The sequence below is a fragment of the Cygnus atratus genome, chromosome 3 (assembly GCF_013377495.2).
Source record: "Cygnus atratus isolate AKBS03 ecotype Queensland, Australia chromosome 3, CAtr_DNAZoo_HiC_assembly, whole genome shotgun sequence".
NCBI classification, from domain to species: Eukaryota; Metazoa; Chordata; class Aves; order Anseriformes; family Anatidae; genus Cygnus; species Cygnus atratus.
The window spans coordinates 28,733,112-28,756,578 of record NC_066364.1 but is presented as its reverse complement, the minus strand read 5'-3'; the positions used below and the strand labels follow the sequence as shown (position 1 = coordinate 28,756,578).

General features: G+C 37.1%; 1 protein-coding gene across 1 annotated transcript in view; it reads left to right on the top strand.

Annotated features, from left to right (window-relative positions):
- Positions 1-23,467, top strand: part of EYS (eyes shut homolog) — a 728,533-nt gene that overhangs the window by 157,582 nt on the left and 547,484 nt on the right. The window contains exons 9-10 of the mRNA XM_035543068.2: positions 4,538-4,735; positions 7,121-7,242. Of these exons, the coding sequence (XP_035398961.2) occupies positions 4,538-4,735; positions 7,121-7,242 (320 nt within the window). The remainder of the gene's footprint in view (positions 1-4,537; positions 4,736-7,120; positions 7,243-23,467) is intronic.

Below are 23,467 nucleotides of genomic sequence, written 5' to 3'. Positions count from 1 at the left end.
TACTTGTATTGATTAGCATAACTAATCAATTATTTATTGCTGAATGGTTTTCAGTATTGCATTGAAAATAATATAAACATTTGTAATCTTCTGAATGTGGGAAGAGTCTTTTACATTATTAATTCTCAACACTGAAGGTTAAAATTAATTGAGTCAAGGGAAAAGGCCAAGTAGGTAAAAGAATCTTCTTATTTTCTTGTCTTATTCTTTTTCCAACCTTCCAGTTTAATATGAATGAAATCTTAGCCACTTCAGTGGCAAATAAAGATTTTACATAGCAGAGAAAGATTTTCCATGCAGGGAAATGCAAGAAGGCTGTGTGGGAAGAAAAGAGGTTGAATTTCCAATTAAAGTGGCTTAAGGTGAAGGTGGCTTAAAAGAAGGCAGTGAAAAAAAAACTGTTTAGAACACTACATAAAATTAATATTGTATAAGCAGATATGGTTACGGCAGTGTGAGACGGTGATGTACTTACTGCTCAACTCAGTGGGGCAGGATGAGAAGGCAACCATTTAAAGAAATATTGCACTGCTCTAGACACCTTTATCCAGAAAAGTTTACAAAGCCGTCTTCAAGAAACTGGAAAAACGCCTCATGAACACAGGCCCTATTTCTCACTGCGACATTATGACCCTGACATTTCCTGGAAAGACAATGTGACAAGACTGGAAATTTTTGGACCATGTTGGGGACAATGTTTTGAAACAAGCACAGGGCAAGCCAAATATGGGATATAATTTATTGGGTTTTCTATTTCTGAATAAGGAAGAGGTAGTTTGGGATGTAAAGATCAAAAACAGCTTTTGCAACAGTGGCAGTGAGATGATGGAGCTCGTAATCCTAAGAGAAGTGAGAAATGAAAGCAGCAGAATAATGACCCTGGGCATCATTGAGCTGACTGGTTTGTTCAGGGATCTGTTTTCCAAGCTCCCATTGGAGGCTGCACCAAAGGGAAAACTGATATATCTTGGGCCCACTGATTTATCCTGAAGGATAACTCAAAGCACAGTTCTTTCCAATGTGCAGGAACTCAAGCAGAAGAATGGACAAGTGGGGAATTCCTGACTGAGCTTCAACAGAACAGGATATGTACAGAAAGTGAGCTACCTACCCAGAAGGCATCCAGTCATATAGGGACAGAATTAGGGAACCTAAACCACAGCTGGAGTTGAAACTAGCAAGGCAACTCGAAGACAACAAGAAAGAGATCCAAAGGTCTACTGGTAACTGAAGAAAGGATAACAAAAAAGAGATCCTGCTGCTGAATGATGTAACAACAGCATAGAAAATTCTGAGATACTCAATGACATTTTCATGATATTTTTTTTACCAGTGAGGGAGGTGGTCTTGCTCAGCCTGGAGAAGAGACAGTTTCATGGGGGCCAAACAGCAGCCTGTCATTTATTTAATGTGAACTAATAGAGAAGACAGAATAAGGCTCCTTTTCTCAATGTGCACAGTGAAAGACATCTACTCAGGCTTTCATTAAAAAATAACAACAACAACAACAACAAAACTTATCATCACTTACTGGATTTGAGAATAAAAATATGTCAATATTTGTTAAAAATAAGTTTATGAAAGTGCAGGTTACCTTGGTACCTTACTGTCTGAGTCTGTTCACATTGAACCTGCTACACTCCAAGTATTTCCAAAAATCATCTCAGAAATAGTGTTTGAGATAGCATCTTCACCTGATGCTTAAAATAAATTATGAGTTTCTGAGTAAGAAACATACACTTTTATCCATAGATCTTTGAAGACCACTGTCTCTTAGAGGCACTGAGACCAGCCCAAAGTTGTTTGGCTACTCTTTGGTTGTTCGGCTACTCTTTGTTTAAGGACACAGTGTTAGTGCACATACAGTATAGAAAGAAAATGCAGAAGAAACCTGACATATTACTGAATCAGCAAAATGTTTGAAAAAATATATATTAAAAAAAAAAAAAAGCATTCATAGAAGCCAGAGGTCTGGGAGTATATTGAAAGGTTTTTTTGTTTGTTTGTTTTTTAAAAAAAGGTAATAATTTTCTAAAATATATAGTTAATTCATGAAACTTGGCCACAAGATAATGAGGTTAAAAGGTTATAGATTCATTAGCATTCATATGACAGATATCTGTGCACAGTCCTATTTATACCAGACAAATATTTGTAAGTAATATGGCATTTAGGACATCCACCCTCACTGTTTCTTTTCTGATTCTTCTCCAACTGTTCATCAAGATTCTGTTATGCTCTCATCCAAAAAGCAGTTGGTATCCAGCGTTGGAGAATACTACAGTAGCAGAAAACTGATGCAATGTGGCATGACCTTGCTTTATCTACCAGAAATGTCTACCTCCCAAAACACTTGTCATGTAAAAGGACAGGCAAATCTGTTTAATGCTTTTTCCATCAACCCAAAAGAAAAACAAGTACTGCATTACTGGATCATCTGACAGTTCCACTTACCATTGTGAGCCATGTGTTAAGTTTATTCATGTGGGTGTGCACTGCACTTTAGGAATCAGCAGGGTTGTCACCCATGTCAAGCTGTCCTGATATAAAGATGAAAACTTCAGGGCAAAATATCAATGTGCCATATGGCAGCATTTGCTATGCAATCTCAGTGAATTCCATAATTGTCAACTGCCTGTGGCAGAATCACCCTGCATCGGAGAGACCACTGGTGGCATAAAGACAGGAACAACTTGTGCCATGCTTTTTCTCCTCCGTCAGCGTCACTGCTGGGGTCAGAGGGATGTGTATTTTGTTTGTTGTTGTTGTTTTTTACCCCAATCCTGTTCCTGCTTGTTGTTTTTGCTATCAGAAGCCTTGAGATTTCAGCCCTTAGCTTACTTCGCCTTACAGTGAGGATTCAGCTCACCAAAAATACTGCTGACATTTTGGAGAGCACGTGTTTCATTATTATGAAGAAGACCTGTTGACAGCCAGTGGGCTACTATGTGATCAGCAATCCCTGTAACAAAGGAAGGCAACCAACAGGGAACAGTCCAACAAAATTTTGTCTATAATGTCAGTATGAGCAAAGGAGGAGATATGTGGGTTCTGCTGACTGATGCCAATACTAAGCCTATATATAATAAATGTGAGTCTGACTGGTTAATTCCTTGTCAGGAATTCCCATCTGAAATCTTGAGTCTGAAAAGATATTGAAAATTCTCAGGACTATTATTCACGTCACAAAATATGGCTTACCTTATGGATTGGGTGCAGGCACACAGGCGGCAGCAGCTGGAGGCAGTGGGGCTCCTCTGAGTAGACGCCATGGCTGCCCCGTGTTTCAGATGGCTCCAGTGGCCCTGCTGCAGGGCACGGCTGGGCCCTGAAGCCAGAAACACTGCACAGCAGTTGTGTGAGAGGGGAGTGAGGAAAAATAACATGAGAGAAACAGCCCTGCAGACGCCAAGGTTAGTGAAGAAGGAGGGGGAGGAGGAAGGAATGGCTGGGCAGCCAGAGCTGGAGCACGGACTCAGGGGAGGTGGGCAGAGGGCCTGAAGGACAGCAAACACCAGACAACTCCTCTGGTAAGCACAGCATGGACACGGCCCAGCCTCAGCAGCTGCAGAACGGCAAGGAGGCTCCACAGGGCCTCAGAGGAGCTTGTGCACAGTTGGTTGCAGCCCTGAAAGTCACCGAGCTCTGCCGGAAACAGCCTGAAAGAGCAGACTTGCCGTCAGCAGTGCTGAGGGAAAGAGGAGGCAGCTTTACAATCCCATTTGATCTCTGTTCTGTCTGCCCTCAGCGTTTTGAGGTTTTGCTGCTGAAAAACGTGAACCAGTCTTGTTTACGTGCTAACAAAGTGAGACTCACTTTAAAGGGCCGTTTAATCTTTTTTGATCTATCTATTGCAAATTAAGAATTTAGATGAGGGCATCTGTGACCCATGATCACCATCATACAATTCCTTGATTACCCCGGATAAATGTACATAATCTGTTACACATTACAGTGTTTGTTAGGACGGAGTAGAAAGAGACTGTGAGAGATTTTGTATTATAAGGCATTTTTATACACTATGGAGGAAGCCACTTGTTATTAGAAAAACACATAATTTCAGTAAAATAATTTGTGTGCAGTCATGAATTGCAAGCTGAACAATAATATAAGGTTACTTGCATTTCTTTCATGTTCAGGATTAGGGGTTAACTATAAACAACTTACATGGTAGCTGTGATAGCAATATCAGGAAGAAGTAACAGGAACCTACAAATCAAAATTTATTTCTTTTTAAGTACACTTTTTGAGCCATCTAATGGATAAGGATAAACAAAAAAAGCATAAAATATTCACATAACTATTTTGATTTTGAAATCCAATGTCATGTAAAAATACCATACAAATTGTCTTTTTTGTTTGTAATACTACAAAGCAAATAAATACTTCTGCGTGGCACTATACATATCTGTATCTCTAAGACCTTCCAACTTAATTTTAAGCAGGGATCTAAAGAAAATACAGCTCATAATAGGCAGCAGCTGCAGGGATATGTTCATTCATTAAACACTGACAGCTTTGTTATTTTCCTTTTCAGGTTCAAACTGTGAGTTTAGGCCTTGTGAGGCCAGTAATCCCTGTGAGAATGGAGCTGTGTGCATAGAAGAAATGAATTTGGATGTTTTTCCCCTTGGATTCCAGTGCCAGTGTGTGAAGGGCTTTGCAGGTCCACGCTGTGAGATCAATGTCAATGAGTGCAGTTCTAACCCTTGCCTCCACGGATACTGCTATGACAGTGAGTTCACTCTGGTTACTCCTTTTAATGTAGAGTAGTCTTTCTGTTGAAGCATCTGTAGCTACTGAGCTGCTCTGGGGAGAGCAGTGGATAATTTACTGAAATTTAGCTTGTCTGGAGCTCCACAGCCAGTGCCTGGAGGATTATTTTTGCCAAACTGCCTCAAATCCTGGTACTGAGGTTTGTGTGTTCAGGGGGTCAGCATTGCAGCTAATGAGAAATTTTAATGAGATTTGTGCTGTCTCCTTTGATACCTAAATTAGCCAAACATATCTTACACTGTGCGTCTGATGAGAGAATATTCAGGTGCTGAAAAGGGGCTCACAGAGCAGTTAGGCAGTGTATATATGCCTAACAATTCTAACAAGTCGAAAAACTGCATTCAATACCAAACATGCAAAATGGAGTTTCTGTTTACTTCCAAGTGCCCTGTATTGTGTAACTGACTCTTACTAATAGCTATACTTATATGCTTTAGATGCAATCTGATGATGAATTACTCTACCATGTTCTGTTTGGGGTGGCAGGCTAAATTAATCTTCCATTATGTCTGGAGTACTTAGTGGAAAGATTTGTGGGATACTAACTATAAGACACTTTATGTGCTTGGTAAACAAAAGGAAAAGTGGTAATTTTCAGAGAATCTTATCAATGCTGGTTGGAAAGGAGAATGATGTCTGGAGGTCACAGTCAAACCTCCTGCAGAAAGCTGTGCTAATATCACTAGAACAGATCAGACATGTTTTTTTCTTGCTGTTTTGAAAGCCTGTAAGGATGGACAGAAATTCCAGAAACTTTTTGGGACAGCCTGTACCAGAGGAACAATACTCCTGTAGTGATTTCCACTCCCTTCTCCCTTGATAACCCATCTGAATCTCCCAAGTCATAATTTTTGGCCATCACCTCTTATTATATCATCTGTCACTACTGAGAGGAATTCAGTTGTCATTATTGTAACTGCTCTTGAAGTTATTATTACTTAACCTTCTAACTATTAAACCTTCACCGCAGGTACTAATACAAAGCAAACCTAGCTGACAAAACCTTTCCTCATAGGTCCCATACTTTAAGCACTGGGCAAACCTGCTTGTCTTCTGCTGCAGCCCTCTCCAGTTTCCCCATATCCCTTTCTAAATGAGAATGATGACTTGAGAAATTCAGAATTGATGACCCTGAAATTCAGAATTCTTAGACAAATTTGCAGATCTAATTAATTTACTGTTTTCCAAAATGTCTTAAAGATCTGACTCCAAATTGCAAAATATATCTTTGCCTAATACTTTCCTAGTTAAAAATAGTAATCATTATAAATGAGCTTTAAGAATTCCGTGTTTTCATACATGGGAATAAGGAGAGTGGGTTCATATTTTATCTAGTAAAGACTATTTCCCAAGATGTTTATTGATGTTTTCTATTTACTGTATATTAGTTCAGAGAGATTTTTGAACTGGAATTTAGATGAGATGCAGTAAAGTTATTCATGCTAACAAAGTGCCAGATTTTTTTGTGGGTGGCTTGTCTTTGTGTTGCCTCTGAAATTGACTTGTATCATATGGATGTCTCAGTTCATCTGCACTCTGCACACTGACTGCAGAAATGTGGAACCCTGAGGAAGGTGGGAAGCTCTGAGCAGATAAAAAATGCTGCTGCTCTGAAGGACTTAAAGCATTTAATGAATATAATAGCAGCTATGTGTACAGACACAATGACAACATAGATTCTGTGGTAAATCTCAGAGATAATGAAGAACCCAGGGACCTCTTTGAGTTTATAATAAATCCAGGCCTGTAAGAGCTGCAATTATTGTTCTCACGAACTCCTTATGTGAATGTAGTACTCTGAAGATCCTCTCCCTTTAGATCATTAACGATGAAAAACAGATAGAATTCTCATCATTAGCGTGATAAGATTGAAATGAAGCATGGAAATCTATCATAGGTTGAGCTGCCAATTTCAACTGAAGCAAGATTTCCTTTAATATGGTTGTATAATGTGAAGCATTCCTTACAAAACAAAACAATCTCCCCCCACCACCGAAAGCAAACAAAAACCTTACAATGTTTAACCATTCCTATATCAGGCAGGCACAATATTAAAGATAGAGTCTTATGTAGTTTCTGCACAGTTTATGTCATCACGTTTCAGAAGCATTAATTATAATTCTTATGTCAAAACATTTGAATTAAGTAAAATGCAGTGCAGTAATGTGTTTACATATTTAAAAAGGTGTTTTGAGATAATGTGTTTCATTTATTTCAATTTTTAACATGTCCACACCTTTCAGGTAAAGATAGTCCAAGTATTTTCCGGGGTAGTCATTACTGTAACATACTTAATTTTACTACATTCAGTTGTTATTCTGAAACGCTCCTATCTTTGTTACAGTTGTCGATGGCTTCTATTGTTTGTGCAATCCAGGATATGCAGGACTGAAATGTGAGCAGGACATTGATGACTGCATAATCAACGCTTGTGAACACAATTCTACGTGTGTTGATCTGCATTTGGTTAGTACAGAATATTTTTTAATTAAAATGATATCTAATTTTTCTTCCTGAAATTTAAAGCAATACTATTGCAAGTTCTGAACCCCCCACTTAATCCATACACCTGTAGAGTTTTATAACTAGGCTTTCCAGTCATTGCTTTTTTTTATTATTTATTCATTTATAATGATATAGGCAATGGGTGAGAAGAATGTTTTTACCATTTAAAATCAGTTGAGTCAATATGGTTATTTGAGGAGTTCAAAAAGAGGAGAATGTTTTCAACCAAGTGTGTTTATGGCCTCTTTATAACCGTGACAGTAATACTTGTTTACATCGATGACATAAGTCTCAAAGGGGCTTAAAAAGTGTCTTACCCTGCAAAATGGCTTTATTTTAAGTACTTCTGCATTTCCTTTCAAAATTCTTCAGTTATATTGGTTCTTGAAACTTGGAAGGTGTTAAAGATAACTTCTTTCTTCTCAGAAATAAAAACAGTCTATCAACTGATTCCTTCATGGAAGGAAAGGAGAAAAAGCATTTACATTGTATAAACTTTGGCGCCAGAAGTGACCTATGTTCTGTGTCAGACCCTCCAGGAATCTGTCAGGAATCAATTTGTTTTCAGTAGGGACACTAACACATAGAGTATACGCATTGTCTTTTGGGAGCATTCAAACTATCAGAGAAATTAGATGGGGTTAAAAAAAAATGGAAGAAAGTTTGGCTTTTTTTTTTATATTTCTTCTAGTTTCTCCAAGTATACTTGTGAGAAAATGACATTAAGAAAATGCTAAAGCAAGGTGTAGAATTCAGATTAAGACACCTAAAAGTTTGTGTCCATATATGAGCTAAGTATCTAAGCACCCTCCAATGGTACTATGAGTCCTTGATGGTGCAGTCAGCACAACCCAGAGATAATTCAGCCACCTATCTTGTAGATGTCCCCTTTGGGTGATCTGAACAACCCTGTAGTGCCCCTGACTGTATGGCTAGGCTGCACTAGTGCTGAAATAGACACCCATATTTAGGTATCTGCATTTCCAGCTGACTCCAATCCAAGGAGCCCGGAATTGTTGGGGGTGCGGGTGGGGTGTAGTTTATTTGGTTGATGGTTTGGCTTTTTTCTTTTTCTTTAGTAAATAGATAAAGAAACTGCGCTTCCTTCTGACAAATCATGGTGGTAACCCACAGCTATCACTATTTCCTAAACTTTAACAGAAGTTACATTCTTCAAAAGAATTTTCTCAGGTTCTCTACTCTAATTTCCAGAGTTGTTTCTTCTTTTCACAGTTTGAATACCTTATGCATAGCATAAATCTTTTTGTAAATGTACTTCAAGAACTAGTAGATGCCTTGGACAAAATTCAATGCTTGATACAGAGACCACAGAGCTTGTTCTGGTCTTTGGACATTATTGCAAATGCATATATTTCTTTAACGCTAGACTGCAATTAAAATTTCAAGCTCTCATACTGGAGGCATATTGCCATCTTAAAATCAGGCTAGAGAGTGTTCCAGAAATAAATTTTAAGCTCACAAGAAATGTACTATCCTGCTATTATGAAACTGCTTTATATGTAGACATTGCATGTATTACTCCCGTCTACAGCTGATGCATTGAAATGCAAAAAGTTAAAACAAAAACAAAGTTAAAAAAAAAAAGCAAAAGTTAAAACAAGACCTTTCTCCTCCAAAACAAAATATCAGGAATTGACAAAATTATGGGGTTCTTTATAAGATAAACATCTTTTCACCAAGAATGTCCACTAGGCTTCACAGAGTGAGTTGTAATATTGATCCGGGGGAGCTTTTTATTTAGGCAAAATTAAACCTGACAAAGAATGGTAGCTCCTGGCAATTTTTAATACAATTTTAGATTTTTCTTCATATGCCTTTCATGCTCTTGTTTTCTTGATTCATCTGTGTTTTTTTTTGTCCTGCAGTAGCTATACATTTCACATCTTCCTTGTCACAGATCTGTGACATTTTGTTGTAAATGGACTGTGACACAGCAAATCAGTGAGATGCATGCAGACCGAGAAGCCTGACATTAAAAAGTAAAAATTTATCCTATATGGATTCAGTGACTAACTAAAGGAAATAAATACGGTAGAAACTTAATGGCATGGTGTAATTTTAGACCTTGGATTTGATCTTTTTCAGTGGCTTTCTCAACACAGTTCACATATATTGTTAACATTATAGAAAACATTCAAAATGAAATGCTCATTCTGATGTTACTTAATGTGCACATAAAAGACCTTCAGTATGGTTTTTTTTTGCATTGGAAGACTGTTCATTGTCATTTTTAATCTTAACATGAATTTATGCTCATAAAAAAAAAAAAAGAAAAACAAATACAGAATGGGCTCTACTCAGTTTAAAAGTTAGTATCAGCTTGTAATTTGTAAGACAAGAAATAGGAAATTACTAGAAGTTTTATTTAGCTATAGCAATAATAATGTGTTGCTATTCAGTATTTAAACTTTCTCATTCTCTACTCTTCTCTGTATTATATTTACTTAAAATAATAATTTTGGTACAAGTTTATGAAATAACTTTCATGTGGTTCATTTTTTATGTTGACTCTATAAAGGGACATAAAAGACTATGTCACTAAGCGATTGCATTATTCAGTTTGTATAGGATGATGTTATTTGGCATGCAATTTCCTTCTTACTGTGTTCACTATGAAATGGTTTTGACCTGCTTCCATTTCAAATGATGCAGTTTTGTACAGTAAGATTCCTCAGTGATGGATACAAACAAGGTTAATGAATTAACATATATTCATAAAAACGGAAGAAGACTCGTTCCCTCTTCCTCAGCCAGAATATCTGTAAAAGAACACATATTGACATAACAATTCCCTAGAGAATGAATTTTTAATGTTTAAGGGGCTCCTCCTCCTCCTTTAAAAGGTAATAAATTGAGGAAAGGGGAACAACTGAGACATAATCCAGAAAGACTTAATAACAGATGGACATCTCAGAAGTTTCATGATTTCTCTATCAGCCATGCTTTTCTTCCAAAGATAAATTAGAGTTGCCTTATTATACAAGTCAAGGACTAAAGATCTTAATGTGAGAAAGAATTCAAATATACTCTGTAATTGCCACATACACTTCACAGCCTTTCCTTGAGTCTGCAGACAGTGGATGGCATTAAGCAATTGGACCATGGGATGAGATCAGGATAGGTGAAGTACACAGCTGAGTAGCACAACTAGGTCAGCTTAAGGAGGCTCTGAATTTCTACTGCATCCAAGAATTCCAGCCACCCAGGAGCTACTATATACCAAGACAAGTCACCGTCTGTTATATTAGTAGACCCTTTAGTGGCTCAGCAGTAATTAATTGGCTAACCCTATGCTCCATTCTGCAGTCCAAAAGCTCAAATACCTTTGACGCATTTTTTTCTAGGTCAAAGTGAGAAGTTGACAGAGACAATTAGCATTGCCAGAAAGACACTTGTGATAGCTCTTTTTCCTCTTTGGTGTTGGTAATGTACCATAATACAGAGCTTTAAAACTAGATAACCTTGTTATATTAACTATGCATCAGCACAAATTGGTAGAAAAAATGACACTCCTGTATGGTGGGTTGACCCCAGCTGGTGGCTAAGCACCACACAGCTGCTCACTGACTCTGTCCCCACCATAGGATGGGGAAAGCAATAGAAAGAGCAAAACCAATAAAACCTGTGGTTTACTTGTTGGGCTGGAGGTGAGCAAGAAATTGAAAGGGAGCATAGCTGGGACATCTGATCTAAACTGCCCAAAGAGATATTCCATACCTTTTGATGTCATGTTCAGCACCAAAAGCCAGGGGGAAAGGAGGAAGGAGTGACATTTTTTAGGAAGGCCTTGGTCTTCTGAAGCAACTGCTATGTATACTGAGGCCCTGCTTCCCAGGAAGTGGCCGGGCATTACCTGCTAATGGAAAGTAAAGGATAGTTTACATTACTCCCCTTCCACCCCCTAAAAAGAATAAATTAGTCAGGTCTTTGCACTAACATAATTTGCACTAACATCAAGTCCATATGAGTTGGATGTGATGATCCTTGTGGGTCCATTCGAACTTGGATATTCTATGATCCTAATTTCATAAATTTGTCATCCATCCTTATTTTCCATTTAAAACAGAATCTCCTGTACTTTCCAGAACTTTATTTTAGAACATCCGGAGATGCTCATGGTATGACGAAGTAACTCAGCCTCAGGAGGCTCTGCCTCCTAGCTGATAAGAGCAGGTGGTCTGACATTTGAAATGAGAACAGAGACTAGATAGGCTTGCATCAATGAAACATTTCCAGATTTCTGTGGGACTGGAAATTCTCTAAGGTTTCAATAAAGCAAACAAACTCTGCTACTGAAATTGGTCTGAAATAGGACCTAGATTGAACTAAAGGTCAGACCATATACCGTGAATGTCATGCAGTATATAACAAGCAATCAGCTGTTAACAGTTCCCAGGTCACATAAATTCAAGTTGAGTTGTATGTGACTTTAAGCTTACAAATGGACTTCATTGAGAGAATCCACGTGCCAAAATTGTGAATGTGCAGTTTGACAAATCATTTTCAGATTACCAATTACACATTCCAGAAGAGAGAAACACAGCAGCTGAAGTTCAGTTAAGAAACTAGCAACTGCAGCAGTTGTTCTGGAAACTTCTACTGCTAATATTTAGTTTAAAAAAAAAAAAAAGTGTCCCCACAGTCCTTCAGTAAAGGTTTTTTATTTTGTTTTGTTTTGTTTTTGTAAAAGACCTAGTGAAAGAAGTCCCTCATCTGCGTTGTACTGTAGAGCTAGTGAATATAGTCGTGCACAGACTAAAAACTTGATCATTATGTGTTGTATTCCTTTGTGCTCTATTAAGTCCATTTGAATCAAAGCCATTGGAATGTACAAAATTAACTATTGACTTACTTATTTAGGATAATGTCCTTAACATTGATCCACAGAATTGTACATTGCTTGGAGGAAGTGATTATGATGTATTATTCCTTACTCATCTAATTGAAAGTTGAAGTCAGCAAACAAGCAAGAGAAAAACAGGAACTATTAAAGATAAAAGTGACCAATTGTTCACTAGCTTTCCAGTTAACTTATTTGTTTTATTTATTATAGTGTTTTAAATGCTTTAATTTGAAAGAAATTGTAGACGTGGAAATTGTTAGCTTTACCCAATAAGTGTCTGTAAATGCCATGGGCATGTAAGTCTTCTGTTGTCATTTACATAAACTGAATTTTAAATACTGTACAGAATTGGATAAAATTGTTACAAAGAGGAGGAAAAGGAGACTAAGAGGCAGCTAAAGATGTGATTTCCAATGAGATTTCTGAACAGATGGCAAATCAGTGTGATAAAGGAACAGGAAGGTGGTCCCAGATGGTGTGTAAGCTCTAGGTTATGCCAGCAGCAAGGAGGCTGGACAGAGAAAATAAGTGACAGCAGGGAAAAAACCTGAAGAACTTCACAGTGTAAGGAACAGCCTGGAGAACAATGGCCTGTTTGTGGAAAGCATAACCCTAACCCCATGATTTTTGTGTGGTATGGAGACTAACATTTTATTTGAGGCAGAATATGAGGTGTTTGTACCTTCAAAAGCATCAAAAGAATGGCAGTTTTATTATAGAGACTCAGGCTTATAGATCATTGACTCAAGAGGAAGAGTATTCTAACATGAGGATTTAGCTGCAGAGAAGTGGACACAGTAAATTGTTTGTATTTAGTAAAATTACAGAGCAGAGGCTCACAAACGGTTATGGGTCCACAAGGAAATCACTCTGAAATAAGTTGAATGAGGAAATTCAAAGACCTGCAATCAGTCTTTCATAACTGCCCTCATATGTCTTTTCCATACAGCACACAAAAAAATAAGATTAAATTTATTTTTCAGTAAAATTTTGATGAATTAATCCATTTACTGTGGGATAAGTGTGAGCATCGGGACAATTACTGAAAAGGAGCTCTTGGACTGCAATTTCACACACCAGTTTTTATTGCAATCAGTCGTTTCTCTAAAGTCAAGCCATATGATTCTGGCCAGACAATTTCAAGTGTCATCTAAACCCTGTTTTGAGAACAGGATTGCTCATTTTCTCATGATGTATTTTTGTTATATTTGTCATCGAAGAAGCTAAGCATCTTGCAAATAGGTACTTTTCCGTTGAAAACACAACCTATTGGCTTCAGGTGCAGGTGGTGAGGGCTCAGCAGTTCTGAAAATCATACCTTAAACTGAAAATTCAGGAAATAACAAAAGTGAAGAATTAATTCTATCTATAAAAAGTTACCTGCTAGGTTACGCCACCTTCAGCTAATGTAGTATTTATTTTAATTTATTTAGGGCAACATTCAACTGGAACCGTAAAACTATTCTTTTCTGGTTTCCATTATTCTAAATACAAGTGAAGAGAAAAAAACATACTTTCCTGTACTGCAACTGTAGAGCAGACTAGTATCCTCATGCTTTTTTATGCACTGAATGAAGTGGTGGAAAATTATTTATTTTAAGTGGATAAAGACTCTTTCATGGTATGGAGTTGCAGAGGGGCTAAATTTAGTGAATCATAGAAAACTTAATTCTGGTATTTCCTTCATTTTGAATGTATCTGATTTTGCAACTCCTGCATTTTACCTTTGGCATACATTTTTATGAAAAATAAATGTAACGGATCTAAGTCATTACACAGATTTTTTTTTTTAAGCAAGCCATTTTCTGTCATCATAAAGTAGACCTTTTTCACTCTTGAGTGTGAACAGATGCTACATGTTCACAGCAATATTTGAAAAGCCCTGGCCTTGCTCTGCTACCAGGATAGCTGAGAGAAAAATTGTTGTTGACTTGAGAGTGCCACTAAATAATATATTCTAATTCTAATTCAAGGATTAGTTTTTTTGGATACTATGGCAGACACTTGGCATGTATTACCATTGCCAAGCAAATTTTTAATCTTTTTTAAGAAAAAAAATGTCCAGAATATTATCCGTAGTTTTTAAAGACAGATCTTCTTCACAAGTTTGGTATTGAAGGAGAAAAACAAAGATCTAAAATTGGTCTGACTTCAGGTCTGCTCATCCCTTTATCTGTTTCCCCAAAAAAATCCTATTTACAAAAAATGGATTCCATCTGTTTTCTCCTTTTCTCCTTCTAAGAAAGAAGAGAGCTTACCCAAGGATACCAAGTTTCCAGTCTAAGCAAATTTGCCTACATTAGCAACTCTTCTCCAGGAACTACATAGAGGAAAAGGCATCTAACCCTTAACTTCAGAGGCACTGCTGGGTGCTGTTATAATAAACTGATAATCAAACATCAAACAAAATCAAGTCTTCTGATAATCCTTCCTTGGCAATATAAATCATTGATCCTATACTGCCAGCTGTGTCAATTACTGTATCATAGTCAGCAGGGAGTTTGCTATTTTCGCACCCAGAAAGCAACAGAATATTCTCTTTCTGAAGCTTAAAAACAGTGTTAGACTTATCAATACCTTGGTGCCCTTAGGCTACTTGTCTGATGTTCCTTTGATTATTTTGTTTGAATGACTTTTTTCAGAAATCATACCAAGGCTTTTGACATAGTGTCCATTTTCACTACAGGGTCAGTTTAAGATATAAACTTTTATACTGAAATTTTGATTTCTGAAGCAAAGAACTTATGTAATATTAAGAGGGAAAGTATAAAAATGAACATACAGCAAGATATTTTTCCACTTCCAAAAGACCGGTTTAGATCATCAAGGTAAAAGCAGCTGTTTGCATACCAACTTAAAAGTCTGATGCTACTGTTTCAATAGTAGAATAGAATGAAAAAAAAAGCAATAAAATGTTCTTCATAAATGTCCTTTACATTTAGGAACATACTTTGGGGAAAGTAAAGGGAAAATATATTATTTAATATATTTAAGGGAAAATATAAGCATAGACTGTCATATTCCTAGTTACAAGTGCCTGATTCTGGGAATGCTCCCATTGACTTCAGACTGTTTCCATATGAAACAAGAACTTACATTATTTCTCAGATACCGAGAAAAGCAAGCCTTGTGTTGCTACATTGGACAGTTATGCCATAAAGCCAAACCCCGCCTGAAGTTAGTATCAAAGATGCATCTATGCTACATTCATTTCACTTCACACAGCCTTGCAAGCATTACAGTATTTTCCCTCTCAAAATAAATGCTACATGGGTGAAACAAAACCATTTTCTCCAGGTAGTAGGAGGGCCTTTGCTTTTTTATTTCAAGAAAATGAAATAGTTTTGTATATGGCTGAAGTTGTTTGCATTTCCAGAGAAAGTTTGTATGTAGCTTCTACTCTGTCAAATACAGCCTAGACTGTGGTGTCCCTGTCATAACAAAGTAAGTTCTAAAGGAGTAAATAAGAGAATGTGAAATATTTCATCCGAAAGATGCAGAACAGCTAACTCCATTTATCTACATATGCTTGTCATCCACTGACTAGCAGGTGAATTGCTCATTTTAGTAGGTCTGTCCAGTTGTTTATGTCTATTTAGAACTACCTTAAGGTTTGCAGGAAGTAATTGGTACTTACCTGCATGGAAAATAGCCCAGAGAAAGAATGGTTAGCTCTTTTTTTTAAAAGTTCACTTGCAAGTTTCTGTGATCTGCTGTCCTTTAGATTTTAAAATTCTTTTCTACATGTCTTGCTAGCAAAATGTGAGCGAAAACCAAGCTTTCAGCATCTTTTACCTTGGTAAAGTGTTTGTCAGGGCGTACAGAGATGGGCACTAACAGATAGTGCTGCACATAAGACTTGACGTGAGACTTTCTTTTATGGCTGGTTGCATACCTAGTGTAATATGTATATGGAAAATGTGGAAGAACTGTATTTACTGAGGGATGCCACCATTCTTTTTCTTCAGAGATGACAGTTAGTCATTGTATTGGTTAAAAGGTCACAGTAGAAAAACAAGTTCTAAGGAATCTCTTTAGAAGACCTTTATCAATTCTATTACATGGTTCTCATCTTACTAGTGAGGGCAGTTTCACAGGAAGCAGCATATTTTCTTAATATATATGTTGAGCTTAAATAATTTCAAGCATTAATTACGAATAATAATTAAGAAACATTGCATTTTAGCTATTATTTTGTTGCTGATTCATCTAATTTTGCTCAGTCCTTAGTAAACTGTTGTCATGTGCAGGATTTGCTGTATCGCTGTTTACTGCCACTTCTAAATCACCATGCTGTATGATTATCCTTTCTGCTTGCTGAAAACGTTCTCTCTCTTTGCATACACAATTCTGATATAGTGTGTGCCACATACCCAGTCAGAATATATGAAAAGCTCTGTTGTGTTGTCTGTCTTTGCCTTTGTCCGTAATCAAGACACTGTTTTACTGCACAGCACCTATATAGAAAGGGCATGGCCAAACCATGTGATAAACAAATGCTTTTACCAGATTCTGATCTTCTTTTTTCTAATATTTTTCTTAAGAAATAAAAATAAAAATAATAATAATAATAACAGTGCTTATACATTTAAACTGATTCAACAGTGGAGAATGCAATAAGCTATTTTTTACAAAAGATACGTTGAAGAATCCAGTTATCCAGAATTTGTGCTGCCTGTCTGTGCACACTTTAAATTGATACATACTAGAAAGACCTTGGGGTATTCAGTGTTGACTGCCAGCTAGATTAGATTCTCTCATTGGTACATATTGCTACAGTTTCACTCATACTATCCACTTAATGCTGGCTCTCTTTTGTTATAAAACGCTATGCCACCAGCTGGAAATTTATTTCTCATGGGTTCAGACTCTGGAAGTTGTCCTTCACTGACCAAAAGAATCCAAAATCGGTCATGCATCACACAGGCTGTAACAGGTGTCACATTTTGCCGGCAGGGTGTCACAGGTGGAAATGTTATGCTCTTCACTCGGAAGACAGAAACAACTACATGATTTATTGATATAAAGTAATGATTTAACAAAGCTTATACAACTTAAAGATTCAAGGATGGCAAGGTACACCTGATTATAATCAGAAGATACACTTAATTACACACTATTTAAAAGACGCTATTTACTAGTCAAAGACACTAAATGAAAGACATGGTATAGAGACTACATAAGGAACAGTTAGGTGACATTACGTCAAAGAAAACCTCCCGTTGAGTCACAAGGGTCAGAGTGGACCCCTTGCTTACTAAACTCCTTGAGTGGAAGAGGATGAATCTGCTCCTAGTCCCAGACTTGGTCAACAGTTTATGTCTAAAGGATTATATGCATTATGTGAATCCTTAATGCTGCTTGTCTGAGATTATAAGGCATGGTCACAAAGCACCATTACAGCACTCTGGCATGCTGTCACTCCCCCAATCCCCTTACCGACTACCTGTGGTGACAAGGCTCCTCGCACTCACTCTGCACAAGTTGCCTGGGCCGTCCCTGCCGACGGGGAGGTCCTGGTGTGCCACCCGCAGCCGTGTCAGGAGAGCCCAAAGGGCTCTCAGGCTGCTCGCAATTTATGGGGTAAGGTGAATGACCTATGGGCACGTTTGCATACCGATGTTAGTTTCTCCCAAATTTGGCTCAAGTTGCACTTTCTTCCAAATCTGGCCAGCACTGGGGTTGGGAGTGGGGTGAGGGTGCCCTGCTCAAACAGCCCTTGGCTGTGTGTCCTCTGTCTCCTCTGGATCCAGGATACAGCTGGCACGGCCGGGCGTACCCATCACGGCTGCCCGCAATGGTTAGCTGCTTAGGTCCCATGCTCTGCTTAACCAGGGGGTGAGGGGGAGTACACTGTCGCAGAGGGCTAAACGCACGGGATAACTTAAGAGTTTGATGAGAGGTTAGTTTTAATGTTACAAAGTTCATACTTTAATAAAAACATATCTCGGGGCCTAGCAAGTTGGCTGTTGGACGTGAAGAAGTGGGCTTTTAATCGTATCAAAATAAATTATTCCAGAATATTTCTCATAAGTAATACTTTCCACGTGCATCCTAATCACCAATTCCCACAATTATATCTCACCTGTTAGCATAGAAATTGCTATAATTAGATGTAAAATTTCAAAGGTCTCAGGCTAGTGGTAATGTTACTTCCTGAAAAGGTGTGATCACAAGAGAGATTCTGGAAATAAAAGTGCTCAAATGGGCTTAATAGACTTCTGAAATGGCTCTTTAACACTGGGCAAACTTTTTAATAGTTGTCTGCTTTAGCTCATTAATTTAGAACAAACGCAAATCCAACTTGTTTGCCTCACTAGGAAAAGTTCTTGCTCACTCTTCTGAATTTCATTCATCAGTCATGGATTCAGCCTTAGCTAATTTGAGACCAACTTGGTTCTCTTACGCTAAATTGCTCTATGAACAAACGTTTGCCCTTTTCACCTTTTTTTTTCCTTCTGTGCCACAGTTGCTAAATTAATTTTTCTTTAAAACAAATCATTTCCGATCATTTCTATCTTGCAAGTCAAAAGTAAAAATGAAAAAGAAAAAAAATCCTTTAAAATGTCTTGTTATTGTAGAGTATGTTTACATTAGCATTTTCATTTATATTACAAGAACACTTCTGAAGCAAATCTCCCAGCTGTAGCCACTTACACATATAATTTGCATTGTGGAGAAGACTTGGATTATGCAAACTGGATTTGCCTTGGGTGAAACTAAAACTGGAAATGCTCTCCACACAGGGATATAATGGACTCCAATCACTGACTTTCAGTCTGTGGGTTTAGATAAAATCAATTCTAAAATAAAACGCCTAGAGCCCAGGTAGCATGGATGCTGGGTCGTTGGTGCCAACTGTTTTGAGAGATTTGTTGCTATTCTGCAGGATTGATTGACAGTGTTGATGTAGATATAGTCATTTAAAGTTTCATGAAAATATAGCACAATTAATTCAGCCTGGTTACATCATATTACATAGTATTTGCTTTTAAATGTGTATAATTGACATAAATTGCATGCCATTGAAGGAATGCATGTTATAATCTATATGCCAGTGCATTTATTTTGCCACTAATGTTGCAGCAAAGTAAATTGTCAGCCACTCTAGCAATATTGTTTTACTCCATACATGCACAGCATGTACCCTCAAATGTTCAAAAATATGCTTAGAGTGATTGCTGTAAAACTGCATGAGTGAAATTTACCTCATGAAGTTCATTTCTGCTAAAAGCTTGTTCTTAAAACTGCAGTGATGATTTCTTGCATAGTAATCTACAAGGTTACTTTTATCTTACATCTCTGAATTTATTTCACTCAGCTGGACTGAGCAAAAACATTCCATTGGCTTTCAAGACTAACACTGGAACACATTTCCTCTGATAAATAATACTTTTCTGGCTTATTAGATTCTGATGATTCTATACTCTATAGCAAGGTGGGCAATGAGTGGAAAAAGGCAATAAATGTACCTGGACTTTTTCTACATGACAGTAAACAAGAACAAATAAAAGACAAGTTAGATGGAAGCCTTCTTTCTGCTACATTGCAATATCATACAAGTAAAAATACCAATAAATAATAGAGGGGAAAAAAAAAGGAATCCCTGTTAGAACTAATCACTAGGGACTGTAACCAAGTCCTGCCTGGCAATTCTTTTTTTTTCTTTTTTTTTTTTTTTCAAATAAGCAAGGTGCCCCTTTAAATATTTTTTTAAATCAGCACGTCTTGCAGTACTTTTTAATTTCATTCCTTATAATTTGTCCCTTTACCTATTTCTCATGACACTGGTAAAGAGGCTGCTGAAGAAAACCCCTAACAATTTAGCAGGTTCTATGCATGTGTTTGATACTGAATTATTTGTCATAAGAGCCAGACGTTTTTATTTCTGTATCATATTTATGCTCTTTCAGAGATAACTTTTTAAACCAAACTCTATTAAATATATAGTATGCTTGTATTTACTCTGTTTGTCTTGTCTTGTAACAGAGAGATCTGAAATATGCTGAGATATACTTAAAGGGCATACTTACAGGGTGGCTACCTGAAATCATTTTTTTTTTACACTGAGATCAATCTTTCAAACAACCTCTACAGGGACACGGTAGCATCCCCATCAGTGGATATTTTCAAGATGTGGTTGGACAGGGTGTTAGATAATCTCATCTAGGCTCCTTTTGCCAGCAAAAGGATGGACCCTGATAATCTTTTGAGAACCCTTCCAACCCAGGCTGTTTTATGACTCTAAATTGCCCAGGAAAAAAAAAAAAAAGTCATTTTCAAGATTAATTTTCAATAGGTTATACTTTTACAAAAGAACTGACTCTGAAAATATTAAATTCATTCATTGAGTAATCATACTAATTGATTTCTGTAGGATACTACTAGGGAACTAATGTGAAAATAGGAGATTACATCAGATTTGGGGCCAATTGAAATCAAAACTGTTGACCAAAATTTCCTTCCCAAATAATTGTGATAGCTTCTTAATATTTCCTCATTATTCTCCCTTTCAATTTCAAGATGTGCCTTGATACTTGCTTTGGACTTCCAAAACTGTGGTACAGTATAAGCGCTATTTGCAGTCCTATGTAGGAATACACTTCCACACAGCTAGAAGCTTTCTGAAGCAGTAATTACATATGTATTTGCTTCTTTGAGGCATGCTACCAAGACTTCAAAAATAATTAGTAATAGGCAACTACATCACCTGGAGCTGTTACAAAATATAAAGCTTTTGTAGAGTTCCCTATTAACATTTAGAATAATTCTTGTATCGTTGTTTATACTAATGCAAAGAGTTGTAATATTATATAAATGCCTTATGTTTGCTCAGAACAGCTTCAACACTAGCCAGAAATCCCTGAAAGTTAGAATAAACTGTTTCCTTCCAGATTAACTCTGTTCCAACCAGACATCGTATGCCTTGTATTTCAGTCCAGTACTATTTTCCAGGTTCATTTGTATAGAAGTACGTTTCCACTTGTAAGTGAAATAGATTATTTGAAACAAAAAGTTCACCATCTTAATGTAGATTCATTGGCTTCTTCTAAAATAGTAAATTAAACAATGTCAGAGCTTGTTCCCTAGCTTTAAGATCAAATGGTCACAGACATGTTGTTTAAACTTTTTAGCAACCAAAACAGGGTGGCTGTGTCCTGGTCACTTATGAATGTGTATAAAGTTATTTATTAACTGATTCCTGGTTCCATTTGTCCCATTTTCTGCTTAGAAGTTCTCAGCACAAGGGGATACCCCACTTCTTCATTTGTTTCTGAGAAGCACCTACCATTTTCTGAGAAACATAAAATTATAAAAATGCATTTAACTTTCCACATTTACAATTTTCTTCACATTCACAAATGGTATCTTATGTGAAAAATACCACAAGTGAATGACTACATTTGTAAGCTACTATTATTCAGTCAATACTGTAAAATATTTACTCTTATATGCAAAAATACTGTTTTCATAGCACAAAGGTGGGATATAAAAAGGTGAGAATTAGCACCAAGCAGCCAGAGTTTAAAGACCTTGTTATAAATTTTTGTTTTTAAGTATATTTTCACTCTTATGGCAGGATTAAGTTCTACCAACAGTGTGACTCACTAATGCAGCATGGTCAGTAGTTGGTTGAAGAGCTTGTGCCTCAAATTGATCCCAGAAGTCAAACAGTTTCACTTAATTTCCTCAAACACACACCAAAAAAAAAAAATGTTATTTTTAATATATAATTCTGCTTGCTTTTCTTGTTACTCACAGGGGATTTTAAGTTGTATCTTTGTGCTTTAAAATTATTTATGTTTTAAGAATTCTTTCTGAGTGGTTTACACTTATATTCTTTCATTTTCAGTCCGTGATTTGACTTTAAATTTTACCAGTTACTTATTATTTAAAGCATCTGTATATCATGAACCTTTGACATAAACACAACCCCACTGAAATGTCTACGGTCCTTTTTAATGCAAAAAGTAGACCTAAAATTTTATTCAACTCACTAGTGCTCCATATATAATACCAAGTACTTTAGCTCTTAATATTTCCTATCATTATCTGTTGAGCAACATCCTGCCAAAAAGATATCTCACCAATACAAAAAGAAATCCTATAGGAAAAATTCAGATTTCTCTGTTCTGTCAATTATAACTTTGGAAACTTTGGAAAAGTTATTTAACATCTGCTGCTGAGTATCTATTCAAGTCAAATGTCAAACTTGCTTGATATGATGGTAAGATTTAAAGTTCCATGATTTTTAATTACCATTTTCATAATATACATAATGTAGTCTAAAATAGAAATACTACCACAGTTTCTCAGGCCTCTGAGACCTATGGGAAGTTTTAGAACCAAGACTTACCCTTGGTGGAGGAGGTTCAAGTTAGTCAAGATTTCAAAAAAAGGACATGAACAAGTCATGCCCATGATGGCATATACTCAAATGAGCTGAGAGAGCTGGCTGATGTCATGAGGCCACTCTTAGAATCACAGAATGGTTGAGGTTGGAACAGACCTCTGGAAGTCATCTTGTCCAACCCCCCTGTTTAAGCTGGGATGCCTAGAGCCATCTGCCCAGGACCATGTCCAGATGGCCTTTGAATAATTTCTTGATAATCTTTGAAAATTCTTGGTGACTGGGAGGAATTCCTGAAGACAGGAAAGATGCAACTATCACTCCTATCTTCAAGAAGGGCAAGAAGGAGAGTCTGGAGAATTAGAAGCCGCTTGGTCTCACCTTCATAACTGGAAAGGTGATAGAGCAAATCCTCCTGAAAACCATTTCCAAGTATATTCAAGATTGGAAGGTGACTGAGAGTCGTCAGCATGAATTTATGAAGGGGAAGTCATGTCTGAGCAGCCTAATAGCCTTCTCTGACAAAATGACTATCTTCGTAGACAAGTGGAGAGCAATGGATATTGCTTCTCTTGACTTTAGCAAGGGTTTCTTGACAGTGCACTGTGTCCAATAACATCCTCATTGATAAACTCATGAAGTACAGACCAGGTAAGTGTACAGCGAAGTGGACTGAAAGCTAGCTGAACTGCTAGGCTCAAAGGATTGTGATCAGTGGCACAAAGTCCTGCTGGAGGCCAGTCACTAGTGATGTATCGCAGGGCTTGATATTGTGGCCAATACTTCTTCATTAAAGAAATGGATGACGGGACAGAGTACATTCCCAGAAAGTTGGCAGATGACACAGAACTAGGAGTAGTGGCTGATACACCATACAGTTGTGCTGCCATTCAGAGGGAACTGGACAAGCTGCAGAATTGGGCCAGGAGGAATCTCATGAAGTTCAACAAATGCTTGAGTCTTACACCAGT